The following is a 21,874-nucleotide window of genomic DNA, read 5'->3' on the forward strand; positions in this document are numbered from 1 at the left end:
TGAGAGTTTTAGTAAACAAAACCCTTTTGTAAGGGAACCTGCAAAGATTTCATGAATTAGAACAAACATTTTAAAAATGTATGTATTCCAGAACATAAAAAAATATTCCAAGATTTAGGTCTACCAATAATATTCAGGAACATATATATCTTTTGTTCAAATGTTTTGTCATTTCCTTGCAAATATATACAGTATGCTTCTTTTTCATAGTGGCCAAAATACTAAGTCACCAGAGTTGGCCCACTGAATAAACTATGCTAAGCAACAAGATTTTGGCTAACAGTTCTTGTACTTAATAAATGTAGCTCCTTGTTCTTTGGCAACTATTATGTAAGATAAAGAGTAACATACAGTATGGATATATTTCTTTCTTTTTTAAAAAAGATCAGTTAATGCTGGTGTCTTTTCCATCTCTAACAATACAATCCAAACTAGATTCTCACCTGCTGGTTTTATTTCACTGTTTTGCACACTGTTCCTCTACCCTCCCTTACAACTGCTTAATGCAAACCAAGATTCTGAGACACAGAGTTTTAGCCCTAGGCAAACATTCTTGTTTTCTCAGGATTCAACCATTTCAATAGACAGAGGAGGTTTCCCTTCATGGGTTGAGGGTAAAGCTATCATGCTTATCTCCTGTTTCCCTCCCAGCATATTTCTGCTCCCTTCTTAGCATGGGAATGCCCAAACAGGGCTTTTACCAAATGGGTAGTTCAGCTTTTACAGAATAGCTTAGTTAAACATGACATATGGCATTGCTTAAAATAATGATGAGTGCCAGAGATGTTCATTATTAAGAAAGTAGGCAGAATTAAAATTAAAACAATTCTTTGTTTGGTAGCCAACCCTCATAAATAGACTTGAGAAATAATTCATTCTATTCCATTATGTTCTTTTCAATATTTAAGAACATTTTGCTTTTAAACATCCCCCAACCTATTTCCTCAGGGATAAGGAGCTGCCTTATTCTGTGACAGAAAACAGACTAGCTGGTCTTGCACTATCTGTTCTAAATGTTAGTGATCACCCTAGATGTCAAGTTAGATTGAAAGCACTTACAACCAAATATCATTTAAACTGGGCACAGAAAACCAAGTCTAGGACATGTGTTCTATTAGTCACCAACAGCCCTCCTCCAAGATGCAAGCCTATATGAACATCATGATGAAAGCAAGAAATGAAATTAAAACAACACAGTTCCATATCTTTCTGAGCATTTCTCAGCACTGCGCACATATGCACACACATATGCATGCTGAAAGGTAACAGTATACATTCATAATACATATGTGCTGTCAAACTAGAAGCAAACTAGACCAATTTCAGCTCACAGACAAATATGCAGAGTAGCCAAGACCAAGTGCAATCAGCAGCCATTAGTTCAATAGCAGACAAAACCATACAGAATTGAAGGAGCAGCCTCGTTTTAGCATTCCTTCTTTTTCTTTTAATTAACTCACTGTTATAGCGTCTGTAGCTGTCAATCTTTGTTGGTGCCACCTTATACAGAATTGTCCCTTCAAAGGCAGATTTTCCTGACAGCAGAATGAAAGAAAGGGAAACCAGAACAAAAAAGGGGGATAGGAGAATCGAATAATGGTAAAAGAAAGGAGAGGAAGAGTTTTTAATTTTGCTCTGTACTGAAAGCAATAGGACAAGAATTCCAATAGTCTATGCTTTCACTGTATGCATTTCAAACAGGATGAATTTTCGCTAATGATTTATGTTACCAAATGTACAACAAAATACAGTATATTTTATCTCATGATTTCTAGCAAAAAAAGAGGTAAACATAGATTTTTCTTTGTGCTTGGCAGCTAAATGTTCTAATGGTGCTGCCACAGGCTAGGCAGAACTAGAACAAACAAACCCAAACTCCCCTACCCAGAGAGCGCAAATGTTCCTTCTGAAAATTCAGCTGGTGTCATCAGGAAAAGTTTGGCTTCTTGGGCTAGGGTCAACATTTCCATGAAAAAGGACTCTTGGCAAGTAAGGGCTGCACCTTACATGGTCTGCAAAGAACATATTTGCTAGAAACCTCCCCATCCTGGCCAGGGGGGCTTCAAACTAAATCCTGCCAAGGAAAGTGAAGATACTCCAGAAGACAGGGAGACACATACAGTACTGGGAACAAGAATGTCAGTGATGTATCCTAAACTTGGATGGTAGCGCAGGGCACTGCTAATAGAGGGGAAAGGACAACAAAGCAGCAAGAAGAAAAGACCCATGGCTTCAAATGTCTCTAAGCCAGTATAAAAAGCATGAGAAACAAAGATAAGCCTGAATTTTTAGGTCAAAGAAGATAACTCCCCACCCCCATGAGCATTTTTATATCTCTCTCATTAAGAAAACTGAACAATTAACACATAATATCAGAGCAAACTGTACAAATTCAATTGCAACCTAAAATAATATGTATATTCATAATTTTAATAGTTATACGTATATAGCACACATTCTATTTCTAAAGAAACAATTTGTGCGAGGTAGAAATAAGCATAAATTTTTAAAGCACAACTGGCATTACATAATTACTGAAGCCAACAAATAGGCAGAGGATCCACTATGAATAATAAGCTAAAACTATTTCCCTCCCCCCCCCAAAAAAAATCCATGGGTAAAACACTGCTACTGTCCAAAACAAGTAATTTTGCAGAAGCATCACTTCTGAAAAAGAGGGCGTCATTCCATTATGAATGGGAAGTTCTTACTAAATAAAAGTTTGATTATTCATCAATATTGCAGAAGTAAAAAAAAAATAAGGCACCAATTACAGCTGATGTAAGCTTAACATGCCCCAAAAAGTAATCACAATTGGACATCACGGTAAGCCACCATTCCAGAGAATTCATGGAAGTTTTGCTCATCGTGTTCTCCAAAACTTACCACTGTAACTGGGGGCTCCTTTCCCCATTTTAAAATTCAACTTTCTGAATTAACATTCAAGACTTTCCAGGATCAAATGTAACACCAAATTATAATTGGATGAGGGTGCATCTACATTGACAAATAATGCAGAAAATGCCCCAGTATTGGGTCAGACTGATTTGTTGGTTGCATGACATACAGGCCAGCCTGGAATTTTACCCCCAGTCCATAATTCTTCTTTCTATTGCTGTGGCTTTTTTGTTTTAAAAAAAGAACTGAATGCATTCATATTGATCCAGATGGTGTGATTGCTTGGTGACCAGAAGCTAGCTCTCTCAGAATCCTAGTTTAAGATGGGGAAAGAGGAAGCAAAGAGGCACTTGGTGGAGGCCAGTACCACTCATCTGACCATCCGCTTGTCTCTAAATAATTTTTTTTAAAGGCTTTGTGCCAGTGCTGATGTGCTAGAGCAGCTGGGAGGCAAAAAAGCAAATGAGGAGGAAATCAGCAAAAAGAAGAAAGTTAGCAGGAAACTCTCGTTTGCAGATTGTTAAGCTAGCTCTACCATAGCCACACCTCCTGCAAGGAAAGAAAGCCAACCTTCCTGAAAATGAGTACTATGTAAAAGTGTATTCAGACATTGGAAAACAACTAGAAAGCTAAGAATATTGTAAGGACAGTGTATGACTGTACACTTACTTGGTTTTATTTGTTGCTCCTCTTGGACAGTTCTAGCTTCATCAGGATCAGATAGTTCCTTTATGAAGTTGGAAGGAAACATGCCAGTCTTTCCATTGAGAACTCCTTCCCACCAGCCTTCTTCTACCTGTGCCAAGAAAGGAAAACCAAACACCCTGACTTACTTAAGGTTAATTCTACCTGGGAACATTGTTTAGAATAAGGTTATGTATTGCTTACATTTGCACACCTCTCATAGGCATTAACTACATAATCACAACCTGTGCTTCATTTTCAAATCCCTCAAGACTGCCTGCAATGTTTTGGGATAGGTGGCACCTCTTTATGATGGTTCTGCTTCTATCCAGCACAATCATCAGTCACTTTAAGACACTTTAGCTTAAATACTGTTTGTTTTTGTATATTGGAAAGTCATGCCAGTGTAAGTGTGCTGGGTGTTATACTCAGGCAATCTGGATGCACAATCAGACTGCATGATCACCTGTGGGATTCCCATTTCTCCCATTTCACAGCACACATGTGGTGGATAGTGGTTCTCTGTGGATAGTGCTTCTTCTCTTATGTGCTTTCCCTTAATGTTGCTGCAGCTTCACATTACATATACAGAACTGCATCAATTTTTTTTTTAGCATTCTTCATTTATCTATTATTATTATCGGTCACCAAAGTCAATAGCAATGTTTTCTCTGAATCTGTGACTTATTGTTGGTTTCATGAGACTGACGACTGAACCTCAAGCCAAGGGAGACAGAGGCACATGGCACTGCACCTTGGAATACAGCATCTATGTGATGTGAGAGAAAGGGGCAAACATGTCAATCAAACAGAAATGGGCAAATTTGTCAGTTTTGTGTTTTTTTCCTGCATTTGAATATTCCACTTTTCCTGTATTAACAACCTAGGAACTTGGAGTGTATATAACTAACGACGATGAATTTGATGGGACAGCATAGAAATTGTACCTGCTAGAAAGTACTAATGAATTATTTTCTAAAATACCCATAGCAGAAAGCATATGTGTCATGCAGAATGATTAAGTTCCTCCTATGTAAATGTATTCCATACGGAATGGCATCCCCATGCTAGGAAATGACAGCCCCTAAATACCAAATGCCCTTGGGTTACATTGTGACAGGAAGGAATGACTCATTCAGCTATATCAGCTAAGGATGCCATCGACATTTTAATAATTTCCATCCATCAGACATTGCGCGTTCACAGAAAAGTGACAGAAGAGGACAGTTTCAGTATGTGAAAAATCAGTCTAACATGGGGCTGGGATCCTCCTAGCAAAAAGAATTTGAGCTTTTAAGAGAAATTGTATACAGTAAAATTATTTGCATCCACACCCACCCACAACTCCATAGTGGAAGTCACATATTTGAAGTGTTGCATGTTTAACACTGTTGCCTCCTGTTCTGTTGAGAGCATTAAGATGAGGTGGATGGGAGGAGGGTGTTTTTCATATCACAGACCAGTAGTTTATAGCATTCAGGTGATTTCTTTTAAATTAATTAAAAAGCACTCATTTTAAATGCTCTTGAAAAATATAAATAATAAGTTTTTTAAAAACTGTAGCTATATTTGTAATTATTCACAGGGCCTTGATGTTGTGACATGACTAATTACTTTGAAAAAAGTAGTTCTACTCTTATATCTGAGGAAGTGGACTTGTCCACAAAAGCTCACATTACAATATAGCAGTAAAGTCTTTAAGGTGCCACATCACTTTTGCCTTCTTAATTTTTAAGTCTTCTTTTGTTTTTGTTTGAAAAAGTAAATTTCCAAGCTCTGGTAAAAGAGCTGAACTACCATTGATCAAAATCAATGTATTTATTTTATTATGTACTTCTGCCACCTAGCTTATGGATAACAATCACCAACCCACTGCCATTAGGTCAGTGTAACAATTCCAAGGCTTATAAGCATAAAGTAGGTATGAAACTTGAGAAACTTTCAATGTCAAAACATGTCAGACCATTAATTCCCCAACCAGCCAGCTACCTGCTATTATAATGAGTTCTTATTTCTTCTTCAAAAACCTTTGCTACTCTGACAAGCACTATATATCAGCCTGCCTAATTTTCATAGTCATTATCCCATTTCGTTACTCATATTGTTGAATATTAACAGTATAGGCAGCATGCCAACTTAATTATTCATTTATAGCTTAGAAAACTTACTCTTCTAATCTTTGTGTTTCTAACTTCTGTGCATAAAAATATGGGTGAAACTGCAGTAGGGACAATTTAAAACACACTCTGTCATGCTAATATTTAGGGGCACGGTGGTTATTTACCCAAAGAACACAGGCTGATATGCCAACAGTAATTAGGGGTGTAAAGTACAGTGGTGCCTCAGATTACGAACTTAATTGGTTCCGGAACTCCGGTCGTAACTTGAAATGGTTGTAAGTCAAAGCACCATTTCCCATAGGAATGCATTGAAATGTAATTAATCTGTTCTGGCCAAAGGAAAAAAAATAATCAAAAGAAAACAAAACAAAACAAAGAAAAAACAAAACAAAACAAAAAACACTGCAAGATCCATCAGAAATGCAATTAATCCGTTCCGGCCAAAGGGGGAGGGATAGAAAAGCAAACAAACCGTGCAAGACCCTTCGGAAATGCAAAACCAAAACAAAGCAGAAAGCAAACAAACCGTGCAAGACGCATTGGAAATGGGGGGGGACCCAAAAGCAAACAAACCCCACAAGAAATATCGGAAATGGGGAGAAAACCCCCAAAAGCAAACAAACCCTGTAAGACCCATTGGAAATTGGGGAAAAAACCCAAAAAGCAAACAAATCCTGCAAGACCCATTGGAAATGGGGGGAAAAACACCAAAAAACAAACAAATCCTGCAAGACCCATAACAGCATAGAAACATAATCCCATCACCCAGTCCAAAACCACACTGCCAAACCCATCCAGAACAGTTTTTTAAAAGCAGAAAGCAGCACCTTACCTTACCAGGCAGTCCGAAGCCTCCTCCGATCGCACTCACTCTAACCGCTGGAGCAAAAGAGCTACAAAGAAGCAGCCTCTTCGCCTACCAACCGTTAGCAATTTGAATTCCCTGCCTTTTCCCCCTGCCTTCTTCTGTTCGTAACTAGAAGCTTTGGCCGCAAGCTGAAGCAAAATTTTGTGGCTGGAGCTGGTCGTAACTTGAAATGGTTGTATGTTGGGATGTTCGCGAGTTGAGGCACCACTGTATACTTTTTAAATAGGGTAACTTCGCAGGATGAGAAATCTCAGTGAGGAATTTTCAAGATCATGAGATTCATGTCCAGTTAATAATCCTTTTCCCTCCTACAGGTCTCTTTAACTAAAACGTTTCTACTAAGATCTGATGGTATTGGGTCGCCCCCCTCCATACCCCACTTGCCTATCCTGGGGTGGCTGATGCAGTGAAGGCTATGAGGCCTGAATAGAACTATATTGTTCCCACACAATACCATCCTCTAAGATATGGCAATGCCTCCAGAAACAAAGTCCAAAGGCTAAAAGCAAGGTGCCTTTCTTGCAAGGATAAAGCGGCCACCACACCCACGCAAACACCAATGATCTTGGTCACGGCAATACCTAGTTTTAGTACCAACCTTCTAAGCCAAAAATCCAGATTGCTACTTGAATTTTTTTGTATTTTATTAAAACAGAGGGAAAGGTTTAAAAAGTTAAAAGACAAACATTCCAAAAAGTTTCCAAAACGTTTCCCAAAATATTGGAGCAAGATAGAGACAGTCTGAAGGCCATTCAAGAGAAAAACACCAGAAAACAACAAGAGCTAAGATAGACTACCTAATACTAACATCTGAATAGAACAGTAGTGCAGTTCTGGCACATGCACAGAGCACGTCCTTACCTCCATGGCTTTGTAGGACAGCAAGTGAGCAAAGCACTTTCTCCTTAGAGATAGGTTAGGCTGTCTATAATCAGTTTCCTAACCCCTTTTATACATTAAAAGAGCTACTCTAGACCTGTCATAATCAAAAGCTTAATCTCCTTTCGTAATTACCCAAAACAAAAGAACCTTCCTCCGCACAGCTTTAATTTTCATGACTACAAGGAAAGAACTGGACAGGCTTTTAATGTCTCATTTGAGGTAAGATTGGAAGTGTCAGTTCCCTCTCAGTCCCTCTTTAAAGTCCAGGAGGTCAAATGAAGGTGTTAATTGTTCTTCTGTTCTAGACACCGACTGGCTCACATCTTTACAGTCAGCTTTCCCAATCAGTCACAGAGAAGATGCTAGACTTCTAGTAGATGGATTCTATACTCCATGCCTCCCAATTTCTGAGTATTTCACATCAGATGTTTGAGAAATAAAACACATACAGAGAGACAGTGGGGGAGTGAGGCAGGCAGGCAGGCAGAACAAGCTCAGAACGACTGGCTGATTGTTAAGAAAGACACAAACCACCCATCTAGTGCTTCAGGGGTGAATGGTGGGCAAAGGGAAGAGTATGCAGCCATGCAGTCATCTACAGGTTCATAACCCATCATGTCTGAAGTCTTAGACAGCTATAAAAACAAGATCAGTGGGACATCTACTCTTTTGTTCAGGCATAAGCCATGGTTCTTTCTTGGAATTGTTGTCAATATTGATTGTAATGTTTTTTAATGCTGCTGCTTCCCGGCTGTCACACACCTCCCTCATTATTCTTTACATCTTCACTACCTCCAGGAAAGCAAGATGATACGATTTCTTTTGCTTTATATTACCTCAGACCATGTGCTACCATGGAGTTTTTGGCTTCACCACTTCAGTCCTTAATCTATTTTGTTGTTGTTGTTTAGTCGTTAAGTCACGTCCGACTCTTCGTGACCCGATGGACTAGAGCACGCCGGCCCCTCCTGTCTTCCATTGCCTCCCCGAGTTCACTCAAATTCATGTTGGTAGCTTCAATGACACTGTCCAACCATCTCATCCTCTGTTGTCTCCTTCTCCTCTTGCCCTCACACTCCCAACTGGGTCTTTTCCAGGAAGTCTTCTCTTCTCATGAGATAGCCAAAGTATTGGAGCCTCAGCTTCAGGATCTGTCCTTCCAGTGAGCACTGAGTTGATTTCCTTCAAAGTGGATAGGTTTGTTCTCTTTGCAGTCCAGGTGACTCTCAAGAGTCTCCTCCAGCACCACAATTCAAAAGCATCAATTCTTCGGCGGTCAGCCTTCTTTATGGTCCAACTCTCACTTCCATACATCACGACAGGAAAAACCATAGCTTTGACTATGCGGACCTTGTTCGGCAAGGTGATGTCTCTGCTTTTTAAGACGCTGTCTTGGTTTGTCATCACTCTCCTCCCAAGAAGCAGGGATCTTTTAATTTCATGGCTGCTGTCACCATCTGCAGTGATCATAGAGCCCAAGAAGGTAAAATCTTTCACTGCCTTCATCTCGTCCCCTTCTATTTGCCAGGAGGTAATGGGACCAGTGGCCATGATCTTAGGTTTTTTGATGTTGAGCTCCATACCATTTTTTGCACTCTCATCTTTCGCCCTCATTAAGAGGTTCTTTAATTCCCCCTAACTTTCTGCCAGCAGAGTGGTGTCATCTGCATATCTGAGGTCGTTGATATTTCTTCTGGCAATCTTAATTCTGGTTTGGGATTCCTCCAGTCCAGCATTTCGCGCAATGTATTCTGCATATAAGTTAAATAAGCAGGGAGACAATATATAGCCTTGTTGTACTCCTTTCCCAATTTTGAACAAATCATTTGTTTTATATCCAGTTCTAACTGTTGCTTCCTGTCCCACATACAGATTTCTCAGGAGATAGACAAGGTGGTCATGCACTCCATTTCTTTAAGAACTTGCCATAGTTTGTTGTGGTCCACTCAGTCAAAGGCTTTTGTGTAGTTAATGAAGCAGAAGTAGATGTTTTTCTGGAACTCTCTAGCTTTCTTCATATTCCAGCGTATGTTAGCAATTTGGTCTCTATTTCCTCTGCCCCTTCGGAATCCAGCTTGTAATTCTGGAAGTACTTCATCCAAATACTGCTGAAGCCTACCTTGTAGGATTTTGAGCATAACCTTGCTAGTGTGTGAAATGAGTGCAATTTTACGGTAGTTGGGGCATTCTTTGGCACTGCCCTTCTTTGGGATTGGGATGTAAACTGATCTTTTCCAATTCTCTGGCCACTGCTGAGCTTTCCAAACTTGCTGGCATATTCAGTGTAGCACCTTAACAGCGTCATCTTTTGAGATTTTAAATAGTTCAACTGGAATGCCTCCACTGGCCTTGTTGTTAGCCATGCTTTCTAAGGCCCACTTGACTTCACTCTCCAGGATGTCTGGCTCAAAGTCAGCAACCACACTATCTGGGTTGCCTGGGACATCCAGATCTTTCTGGTATAATTCCTCTGTGTATTCTTGCCACCTCTTCTTGATGTCTGCTTCTGTTAGCTCCCTACAATTTTTGTTCTTTATCATGTCCATCTTTGCACAAAATCTTACTTTAATATCTCAAAATTTTTTGAACAGATCTCTGATTTTTCCTTTTCTATTATTTTCCTCTATTTATTTGCACTGTTGATTTAAGAAGGCCCTCTTGTCTCTCCTTGCTATTCTTTGGAAGTCTGCATTCAATTTTCTGTAACTTTCCCTATCTCCCTTGCATTTTGTTTCCCTTCTCTTCTCTGCTATTTGTAAGGCCTCGTTGGACAGCCACTTTGCTTTCTTGCATTTCCTTTTCTTTGGGATGGTTTTTGTTGCTGCCTCCTGTACAGTGTTATGAGCCTCCATCCATAGTTTTTCGTGCATTCTGTCCACCAAATCTGTTCTTCACTTTCACTGTGTCTTCATAAGGGATTTGGTTTAGATTACGCCTAACTAGCCCAGTGTTTTTTCCTACTCTCTTCAATTTAAGCTTGAATTTTGCTATAAGAAGCTGATGATCAGAACCACAATCAGCTCCAGGTCTTGTTTTTGCTGACTGTTTAGGGTTTCTCCATCTGGCTGCAGAGAACATAAATCAATCTGATTTCGGTATTGCCCATCTGGTGATGTCCATGTGTAGAGTCGCCTCTTGTTTTGTTGGAAAAGAGCGTTTGTGATGACCAGCTTGTTCTCTTGACAAAACTCTATTAGCCTTTGCCCTGCTTTGTTTTGAACTCCAAGGTCAAACTTACCTGTTGTTCCTTTTATTTCTTGACTCCCTACTTTAGCATTCCAGTCCTCTATAATGAGAAGAATTAACCTATACTAGAAGCCTAAATCAGTAACTAAGCTTAAATCAGTAATTAAACTGAAAGCATATATTTTCCACTGTCTTCTTCTATAACCTTTTTCCTTCTTTGATTTCTCATTTCTGAGCTATTTAGAAAGGAACCTTTGCTATCTAGACTCTTACAGATATTGACATTCTAATAGCAAATGAATATAGATGTGTGTCCATATATTATTATAATTAAACAACTGTAATTAAAGGTACTAAAAGATATATGAATTATAAAGCATTAAAGCCACACACAAAGCAAATTTAGCTGTTCCGATTGGGCAAATCCTTGTGCCATATGGTTTTAAATGATGCAATTCATTTAAGCCAATAAAGGTTTGCAAATGAAAATGTATTATTAATGAAAGCAGTCTCCTGCCAGATATATGTGCCCAGTAAAATCCATCATTAGATTAGCAATTTTACAATTACTGCATACAAGTATAGAGGACTGTTCCATATCCAAGCTCAGAGAGAATATGCTTGCCTTCAAAGAAACAAAAGAAAAAGCAAAATCTCTTGTAGCAAGGGAAAAAGCTCTTAACTTAATTTGTTTCTTAGTCCTTGTATTATGCATGCAATTCAGCTGGACGAATTTTAAATGGTTTGCTGCTTTTTAAGTAACACCATCCCACTGTTTTCCTATTTAACTGCACATAGTTGCCAAAAGAAATATTTCAGGGTTTTTTTTATCTCCAATGTATTTTGTTTTCTAGGATGACAAAAAAGCCTACGGGGGTGGGCAGAGAGAAAAGATATACAATTGTTTACTGGGTTGCTCTGGGCTGGCCTGCTACCCACATGGTAATGAGCCAGAGTTCCTGTTTCAAGTGAAATAAATAGACACAATGAGTAGGTTATGGGCAAACCAGACTTTAATTATTCTTGATTTTTATAAGAAGGGGGAAATATTCTGTCAGTAAATGCTTCTCTGATGCAAATCCAATCTCAAAAGATTCCAAACAATTGCCAAAAGAGAAGACATGAAGGACTAGATTCTGTCTGCTGCTGTAAATGCAAGATTTTGATTAACTCAGAGGAATCTGCCTTCCTTATCTTTCCTCTCCTGGAAATTTGGATGCTTACACAATGAGTGGATGATTGCAGAATATCCAGGGGCCATTTTAGAGACCCTCTTGATATCTGCTGGCCATACTGGCCTCTTTCAATAAGCTCGGAAATGACTGGAATGTCATTTCCAATTTTCAGGAAATTATGACAGCAATTGGCCAAAAGGAGGTATCATTGTGAAACACCATTTTTAATGGGAGGGCTGCCCCCCCTTGGAGGTTTCTGGAGACACAATTCTCCACCCAAAAGGTTTCTGACAATGGGAAGAGCAGCAGGAAACTGGAAGGGGCCCAGAGGCTTCAGATATGACTACACCATCGATGAACTGTGTGATTCCCACAGCTGTATTCTACTGTACATATACTCTAGAATTGTCTGCAAAATGGAATAGTTATTGGAATGGGCAAAGATTTTCAAGTCATTCAAATCACTTCCTTCAACATATCTGTAGTTATTTTCACAAGTGTCTAGAACTAGAGAGTGAAAAGGGGCTCTTTATTGGGGTTGGCACATTTGGCAGGGCTGACACCAACTTTTCATCCTGAACAGTCCTCATGTGGTACGCTACGGCTAGAAATAGCCAAATGGCTGGGGGGGGGGGGCTTCAAACAGGTCGTTACTGTATGTCAATTTCTATAGTTTTTTCTGGATCACTTTTGAGGGCTTTGGAGTCCTGGAGACCCCTTCATGCAAAACAATATTTTTGAAAGTCAAAAAAAATCTTTCCGATGAGGGCTGTGGGGGTCTCTTGGAAAGCTGCATGTGGCTTTCAGGGTACACTTTGTCAAGTCTTGTTTTATACAAATTTCCCATATAAAGGGTGAGGAACTTTGGAAGTGAACTTGAAAAAGCCATTAGAACAATAAACACTTGTAAACGAGTGTTTGTGATTTTAACAACCTTTAATGATTTGCTATTAAATTTTGCCATTTTTGGCGACTTGTCGAATTTCAGTAGTGTTGACTATAGGTGCAAAAATGGCACTTACAGGATCATTCCTCACCCCTACACTTTCCAAATATACTCTGACACAAACTGACAACAAAAGAAGTATGAACTTTAGATCCCGCATACTTACTTCTCCCACCACTTCAATGATGTCTCCAACTTTTAATTCCAGTTCATCTTCATTCTGAGGCATGTAGCTGAAAGCTACCTGACACCTTCTTCGCCTATTTCGCTCACCTAAAGTTGTAAAAAAAGTAATTATTAATTATAACACTTGTGTTTCAAGTATCAGGTAAGAAAAGCACCGGAAAATATATTTGGAATGTCTGCAATATATTAGCAAATGAGCTTGAGCTAAAACCTGACCGAAATAAATGAACCTCCAGAAAGCAAACATTTATGAGAAATATTTACATAATGTTCTTGTTTTTTTTTAAAAAGCTCACTAGAGAACCCAACACGGTAAATAGCAGTGCCCAATACAGAAACAATAGCCAAACAAATTGTCACACAATAACAACAAAATAAGCCTGCTGGCTTCATGCCCTTTAACAACAACAACAACAACAACAACAACAATTGTAGAATGTCATTTTAATGGATGAACTCTAGTTGTGCAGTTAATGCAAATGGCACAACTTTTAGAAGTGAATTGCTTTAAGTTAAGAAATCTGTATATATCTTGTCTGTTGTACACTGAACCATGCAACTCAATACCCAACAGGTGTTTCTTAGCCTAAGGCAATTTGCTTCCAAAAGTTATGCCATCTGGAACAGGATTTCACCCAATTAATGGATTAACTAAAATATGTTTAGTTTTTCCATTTCATATTCTCATTTTAATTCTCTCATTCCTCTGACAAAGATAAGCCAGGATTTGTATATTACCTGAGAACTCAACAACCAAGGTACAGTACATATATATATTAACGGTTACCTTAATATTTTTTCTGCTGTTAATAACAAGCAATAAAGATATTTTCACCAATGGAGTCAAAATGTTTAATATGTATTGAAATAACCTTTTTAAAAATTAAAAATAGAAATGGAAAAATGGGGAGATTGCCTCTACAGGTGTTCCTAACTAAATTTGTCATCATCTAATTTAAAAGGGACGTGGTGGCGCTGTGGGCTAAACCGCAGAAGCCTGTGCTGCAGGGTCAGAAGACCAAGCAGTCGTAAGATCGAATCCACGTGACAGAGTGAGCGCCCGTCGCTTGTCCCAACTCCCGCCAACCTAGTGGTTCGAAAGCATGCAAATGCGAGTAGATCAATAGGTGCCATCTCGGTGGGAAGGTAACAGCGTTCCGTGTCTAAGTCGCACTGGCCATGTGACCATGGAAGATTGTCTTCGGACAAACGCTGGCTCTATGGCTTGGAAATGGGGATGAGCACCGCCCCCTAGAGTCGAACACGACTGGACAAAAATTGTCAAGGGGAACTTTTACCTTTACTAATTTAAAAGCAATATCTATTAATATAGATTTTACAGTATTTCCTCTGATGAGCAGCAAAAAAGTGAAGATGCCTTAAAATATTTTGCTATTCCTAATGACAGGAGTGGAGAGCTGAACTAGATTACACATGTTCATCCCCTTTTGATGTAAAACTGCAGTTGGAGGAGATTTACATCCATCCCCCTGAAATATTGCAGAAGTAACAACGTGTGTAACATTATGGCTGAAATCTTGCTGCACAACGTGGTTAATATTATCTTTGAGGCAATAAAAAGCATCTCAGAGCCCCCACCCCCACCCCCAGGTTTCAAGAATCTCCAGGGATTTTCTTAATCTTGGGGCTATCCTCAGGAGCCACAAACAGGAGGAGGAACAATTTAAAGCTGGAAAATTGCTTCCGGTTGTCCTGGCAGCAGCACTGGGATGACATAATCCATGTTGTGCAGCACAGTTCTGGCAATAGGATTTCAGCCAGGAAGCTTTTGAATAGGCTATTAAGAGGAAAAGATATGGAGACAGAGGCTTCGTGACACAGGTGGGAACGGCAGTGTTCACACTTCTTCGACAAGGTCTGCCAGTTTCCGAGTATATATAATGCATCTCAAGAAAAGTCGAATGACTTACTATTTAGTATACATATAATATGATCCATATTCATTCAGTTCTGAGCACGCAAATATTACAAGTAGGAATAGCCAGTCAGAATATAAACAGAGCAATTATGTTCTCATGTGTTCAGTAGCAACCCACCCACCCCCCCGCCATCAGGGCCTTCACAGGGCACTGGCCGTCGTTCTTTGCACTGTGCGCAGTGCACTGAATTTTAGATGTGAGCCTGTTTCTTATAAGCACATGGATTCATACAGAAGAGTGTCCTACCTGTGGAGGCCTATCATTGGCTACATCATACCTGTGATGGAGCTCAGGGTAGTTATTTTTAATGAACATACTTTATTTTGCAACAGATTTGGGAAGATGTATGATTGACACACATTTGGTTTTATTTATTGGCTCAAGTCCTTTTTTCCCCCTAGTACTCCAAGTCAAGAAATCACTGTGGACCTTATGTCAAACACTGAGTTGTATGATTCAGCATGGAACTGATAATGTCTAAGGTGATATCTTACTTGCAGCAAATTGCTTCCAAAAGTTATGCCATTTGTGCAGTTAGGCAAGAGGATTTCAACCATTATTTATACCACTCACAAATTTAGAAAAATAAAGTAAAGCTAAACAGTTACGATGGCCTTAATTCTGATATTCTTTCAGAGCAACAAATATTATTAGCATGTTGAATGGTCATCATCATCTAAATTAGAAAACATAGCAAATATTGTTGTTCTGTGCTGTCAAGTCATCTCTGATTGATGGTGACCTTATGAATGAGTGATCTACAAAATGTCCTGTCTTTAAAACTCCTGCTAAGTCTTGTAAACTCAGCCCCATGGCTTCCTTTAGTGAGTCAATCCAGCTCACATTTAGACTTCCTCTTTTCATGATGCCTTTAATCTTTCCTAGAGAATTCTGCCTTGCCATGATGTGTGCCTGAAGCAAAGCGGCTTCAGTTTCAACATTTTTGCCTCCGAAGATAGTTCAGGCTTGACTTGATCTAGGATCTACTTGTTCTCTTTCTGGCAGTCCATGGTATTCACAAGATTCTCCTCCTCCAGCACTTTTCAAATGAATATTTTTTCCCTGTCAGCTTTCTTAACTGTCCAGCTTTCATATCCATACATGGTGACTGGAAATACAAGAGAGCAGGTAATCTTGGTTCTGGTTTCCTGTGGAACATCTCTACGCTTGAGGATCTTCTCCAGATCCTTCATAGCTGCCCTTTCTAGTGTCTGTCTTTGTCTGATTTCTTGGTCATAGTCTCCACTTGGATTGATGACTGAGATAAGGTATCTTTGTCTTCTTAATATTCAACTGGAGTCTTGCTTTGGCACTTTTCTCTTTCATTTTCCCTAAAAGTAGTTTCTGCCTTCTGTCAGGAAGATGGTGTCATCTACCTATATTAAATTACTGATTTTTAAAATGCATCCTTGTCTGACACCTTTGCCCACAGGGGACCATTCTTCTCTCTATTTTGTTTTAATGGTAGCTTCTTGTCCATAATACAATTGATGCATCAGGACAATCAGCACACTCATTTCTTTCAGAACAACCCATAGTTTTTCATGATATACATAGTCAAAGGCTTTGATGAAGCCTTTAAAGCATAGATGGATCTTCTTCTGAAATTCTCTGGAAGAAGATCAGTCTATTTATAGACTACAGCAAAGCCTTTGACTATGTAGATAAACAGTAGATATAGGGCAGATATAGACTCTATGTTATAAACATGGTCTCGCTTTACTCTTTGGGTTTTTATAAAACAATTCTAAAGCCATTACAAACTATGTTTACTCAATGTTTTCAGCTACAAAATTGTTAAAATAAAGGGACATCATTTTCTTTTGAAAAATAAGTTTATGAAAGCCTCCATTCAGTGGCACTATGACATTCTATTTAGGTCATATCAATTTCCCCTAGTTCCTAATTGTTATGGCCTTTGTTCCATTTTGCAGTAAACAATCTTTATTCAACTTCCCATTGAACTGAAATGTTCTCTTTACTAATCTATTTTTCGTTTCTGTCTTCGCCTGTGTTACAGAGGAAGTCTCTTCTTGGTTAGAAGCTTGTAGGTCACACACATGTGGGCTCTAATTGCCACATAATCCATGACATTCTTGGAGGAGCTCTCAGAATAACCCTAAAGTGGCACAGGTCAGCTCAGCATGTCCGTTTACAAAACTAACCATCGGGGAGAAAAAACTCACCAGGAAGAACCTTCAATTGCACTGCTCATGTTAAAAGATTTATCATTACTTTTCTGCCTACAGTGGAGCAATTGCTATAATCCGAAAGTAGCTCTGCCACACAAAGGGGCCATTTTAGACACTACTTTGTAATTTGGTGGTTAACCTCATCCCTTTTTACTGTGCTAGTAAGAGAAAAGCCATGGGGAAAGCGACAAATCTTGGGATCAAAATTATTATGCTAATATTTCTGGCCAGCTACATGGGGAAGGAAAACCAGTATTAATCTACCATTGTTACACAGTTCTGCAGTGAACATTTCGAGGTACTAAAAATTGCCCATTCCAGAATGCTAAGTGGAAACTGAAATAAATGGGTACCTTTCTGGCAATGAATAAAGAGCAACAGCACAGGACAACAAAGTTCTCTTACCATCCCACAGTAGGGTCCCCAAATTGAAAGCTTTAACCCTTAGAGTTGGCCTATGAATATTTATAATAACATTTATTTTTACCTTAATTATACCCTGAAACACTTTTTTGTAGCAGCTAACTAGATCCTTGAAGTGAACTATAGTTTTGACCTAAATTGCTCAGCTGTGGTGGAGAGACCCCATCTATGGTCATAGGAATTACAAAATAATGATGTCAGAAGAGACCTATAAGGCCATAGAGTCCGATTTCCTGCTTAGTGCAGGAATCCAAACTGAAGTTTATCTGAGAGATGGTTGTCTAACTTTCTCTTGAATGCCTCCAGAGTTGGAGTGCTCACCACCTCCTGATGTAACCGGTTCCATTCTTACACTGCTCTAACAGAAAGTTTTTCTTGATATTCAATTGAAATATGCCTTTCTGTAACTTGGGCCCATTACTATGTGTCCTGCACTCTGGGATGACTGAGAACAGAGCCTGCCCCTCCTATGCATGACAACATTTCCAAGTATTGGGAGAGTGCTATCATATCTCCCCTGAGTCTTATTTTCTTAAGACTAAATATCAGTGGTGGGATTGAGGTGGTTCGCACCGGTTCTACAGAACCGATACCTAATCTGCTATTAGTTCTGCAGAACCGTGGCTCCCCCACGGCCCATCTCCCCCACCCCGCCCCAGAGAAAGAAGAAACTTTTGCGTTTAACTGCAGTGCAGAGCCATCCTCGGCCGTTCCGTCCTTCCCTTTGCTTCCTTTTGCCTGTTCCTTTTGCACCTAAGGAGGAAACGCCTGCCAATTCCGCCTGAAACCTGAGTGCCTTCCTCTCCCGTGCACATGCACCAAGGGTGGGCGCGAGTCCCCTGCCCGTCGCCCGCCTTCGGGTACTTGGTTCTTGGCATGGTGGCGCCTTCTTGTGCCCCAGGTGCTCCTTGCCCCTCAGCCAGGAGAAAGTTTTCTGGAACAGAGGCTGGGCTATCACGCGGCAGCGGGCAAGTCACTTCTTTCCCCCAAAGCCCCCATGCAGGGGAGAGGCGTACGCGAGCCAGAGAGAGGTATTTCCAGAGAGGAGCGAATTCCTTGGATGCCTGCTGGTTTGCCTGCAAAGCCCAAGCTGCTGCTGCTGGGGCTTGTCGTCAGAGGAGGACCATGAGGTGGAGGGCTCCCGGACGGACCCAGTCCTGTCTCAATCTGACGGGAATCCCGCCCCATCCCACCTTCCGATGGGGGCTCGCTGCGCGCCGGGCGGGCCTTGGCCAGACTTGTGGCCACCCTGGAGAAGAGAGGCGGCTGGGCAACAGCCCGAGAGAAGGCTGCCCCTTCGCGCGCCCCTCCTAGCCCGGGCGGGCCGCTGGGTAGCGGCAGCTCCTGGCGGCACTCCCTCTGGTTCGACGCCCCCATGAATCGCTGGCCTTTTTCTTGCTGGCAGTTCCACGGAGTGAGTCCGGTTCTGGGGATAGAGGCATGGCAGCTCTAGGCAAGCAGTGGGTTAAATGCTGCCCTGGCCCGCCTTTCCCCTAAATCCACTGCTGGCCTCTTTTCCGAGAGTTACAGGAGGCCTGCAGGACGTTGGAACCAGTCTGCCCATCGCTGGACCCCTGACTCTTTCCAGGGAAGGGGCCAACACCCTGGGACTGCCTTCCCAGTTCCTGCCTGAGAATACCAGCCGTGGAGGTTCGTGGAGGAAGAATAAGCATAAGCATGTGCCCTCAAGTCAGTTCTGACATAGGGTGACCCTTTTCAGGGACTGCCAGGCAGAGGAGAAGCGATTTCTCATTCTTTTCTTCTGGGCCAGTCCTGGGGCTGTGCAGCTTGCCCAAGGCCAGGCAGGCTGGCTGTACTCATAGGAGGCACAATGAGAAATCAAACTCCCAACCTCTGGCTCCCCAGACAGATACCTAAACTACTGAGCTACCCAACAGTTAGAACTGGATATGGAACAACTGATTGGTTCAAAATTGGGAAAAGAGCACGACAAGGCTGTACATTGTGTCCTTGCTTATTTAACTTATATGCAGAATACATCATGTGAAAGGCCGGACTGGAGGAATCCCAAACCGGAATTAAGATTGCCGGAAGAAATATCAACAACCTCTGATATGCAGATGATACCACTCTGATGGCAGAAAGTGAGGAGGAATTAAGGAACCTTGTAAGAAGGGTGAAAGACGAGAGTGCAAAAAACTCCCTGAAACTCAACATCAAAAAAACTAAGATCATGGCCACTGGTCCCATCACCTCCTGGGAAATTGAAGGGGAAGATATGGAGGCAGTGACAGATTTCACTTCCTTGGGCTCCATGATCACTGCAGATGGAGACAGCAACCACGAAATTAAAAGACGCCTATTTCTTGGGAGGAAAGCAATGACAAACCTAGACAGCATCTTAAAAAGCAGAGACATCACCTTGCCAACAAAAGTCCGCATAGTAAAAGTTTTGGTTTTTCCAGTAGCAATGTATGGAGGTGAGAGCTGGACCATAAGGAAGGCTGACCACCGAAGAATTGATGCTTTTGAATTCTGGTGCTGGAGGAGCCTCTTGAGAATCCCCTGGGCTGCAAGGAGAACAAACCTATCAATTCTGAAAGGAAATCAACCTTGAGTGCTCACTGGAAGGAAAGATCCTGAAGCTGAGGCTCCAAGACTTTGGCTGTCTCATGAGAAAAGAAGACTCCCTGGAAAAGACCCTGATGCTTGGAAAATGTGAAGGCAAGAGGAGAAGGGGACGACAGAGGACAAGATGGCTGGACAGTGTCATGGAAGCTAACATAAATTTGACTAAAACCTGGGGAGCAGTGGAAGACAGGAGGGCCTGGCGTGCTCTGGTCCATGGGGTCATGAAGAGTCAGAGATGACTCAACGACTGAACAGTCAGCTAGGTTGGGCACTGGGGTGAGGGGGAGGCAAGAAAAGAAGATGTGATCGAAATGCATCAAGTTTGCACTGAGGTGGAGAAAGAGGGTAGAATAGACAGGGGGTTGTGACCCTTTAGGGCTTCAAGCAGAGATCTTTTAACAAACCACTTGAGGAGCACCATGGGTGCAGAACCAGGAGCTTTTCCACTTCATGCCCAATTTCCTTTCATTGACTTTCTTAGGCTGCAGCTACACAGATAAATAATACAAGATTTGCTGCAAATATAACATTGATGCATTTGATTTTTTTTTTAAAAAAAAAAACTGATCACAGCCAATCCAATGTGAATCAGCCCAGCTCCTTTTGCTTCCAAAGCAGGTTTTTTGTTTTTTTGTTTTTTGCCCTATCACTGCGGGATACATTTTTCAATGGTCATTAGGACATAGAACCTGTTGTTAATTTATTTGAATCCCACCACTGCTAAATATGCCCAGTTGTTTTGGTCTTTCTTTATAGGGCTTGGTTTCCAGTCCCCTGATCATTGTTTTGGTGCTCCTTTGTTCCAGTTTCTCTGCATCCATCTTGAAATTTAGTGTCCAGAACACAGTTTTCAAGAGGAGGCCTAACTAATGGAGTGGAACTAGTACTTCACGATTTGGAGACTGTTAACATAGCCTAAAATAACATTTGCCTTTTGTGCAGCCACATCACACTGTTGGCTCATATCCAGTTTGTGATGTATAACAATTCCAAGACCTTTTTGGCATGTAAATAGGTAAATATGGTAAACAGGAAAGCCAATCAGATTTGCATAAGCCGGGGAGTTAGGAAAGTTTTAAGGATCAGATCATACTTTTGTACTATTAAAGAGCAGGCCGGGTAGGTGGCGCTCGTCAGCCATGGAAGGCAGCCCATCTAGGAGAAGGAAAACTCCGATTTCAAACCTCCACTGCCTTGTGGCTATATCCATCAATGGAAAAGGCTTCAGGAGTTAACCTCGAGGTAAAATCCGGAGCTGGAGTCCCGAAGGCAGCTCGTGTCGTTCTGCCAACTCCTGCGACATTGCTGGAACCAGTCGTATTGGCTCTTGCCTTTCCATTGGACCATTTCAGCAATGTGGAGGGGGGATCTGCTGCTTGAGTAACAGCCTATCCTCCATATTACCTTACCCGGGCTTCATGCTCTGGAGAGGACACTCCTCGATTCAGAGCATGTTACCATAGTCTCTCGAGACTGAAGGATGCCTATGTTTGGCATGTAGTATTAATGAGTCAATTGAGAATCAGAACTGTCCTGAAACTGGAGTGGTCTTAAGGTCCACCTTCCCTATATTGTACGGCTTTCTTAGTTCAGCCTCAAAAATCACTGTTGGATTCAGCTGGCTGGCTGGTTGCTGACAGAAATGGAGATGAATTTTACCAGGTTCCCAGACGGGCATGATGGACGGATGAACGGATTTATTTATTTATTTGCTTATTTATGCATGCTTTTCACAGAAATTTTACAGGGATACTGATTGTGCTGCCTCTCAAGGTCACAATT

General features: G+C 41.0%; 1 protein-coding gene across 5 annotated transcripts in view; it reads right to left on the bottom strand.

The window, feature by feature from the left end:
• Nucleotides 1-21,874, bottom strand: part of SH3KBP1 (SH3 domain containing kinase binding protein 1) — a 227,713-nt gene that overhangs the window by 87,169 nt on the left and 118,670 nt on the right. For 3 of the 5 annotated variants that reach the window (XM_078390438.1, XM_072994312.2, XM_072994310.2), the window contains exons 4-6: nt 12,926-13,032; nt 3,568-3,694; nt 1,461-1,535 (exon numbers count right to left, since the gene is read on the bottom strand). In XM_078390438.1, the coding sequence (XP_078246564.1) occupies nt 1,461-1,535; nt 3,568-3,694; nt 12,926-13,032 (309 nt within the window). The remainder of the gene's footprint in view (nt 1-1,460; nt 1,536-3,567; nt 3,695-12,925; nt 13,033-21,874) is intronic. The other 2 variants (XM_078390439.1, XM_072994311.2) reach the window with 1 other exon arrangement.

The sequence above is a fragment of the Pogona vitticeps genome, chromosome 3 (assembly GCF_051106095.1).
Source record: "Pogona vitticeps strain Pit_001003342236 chromosome 3, PviZW2.1, whole genome shotgun sequence".
Lineage (NCBI taxonomy): Eukaryota > Metazoa > Chordata > Lepidosauria > Squamata > Agamidae > Pogona > Pogona vitticeps.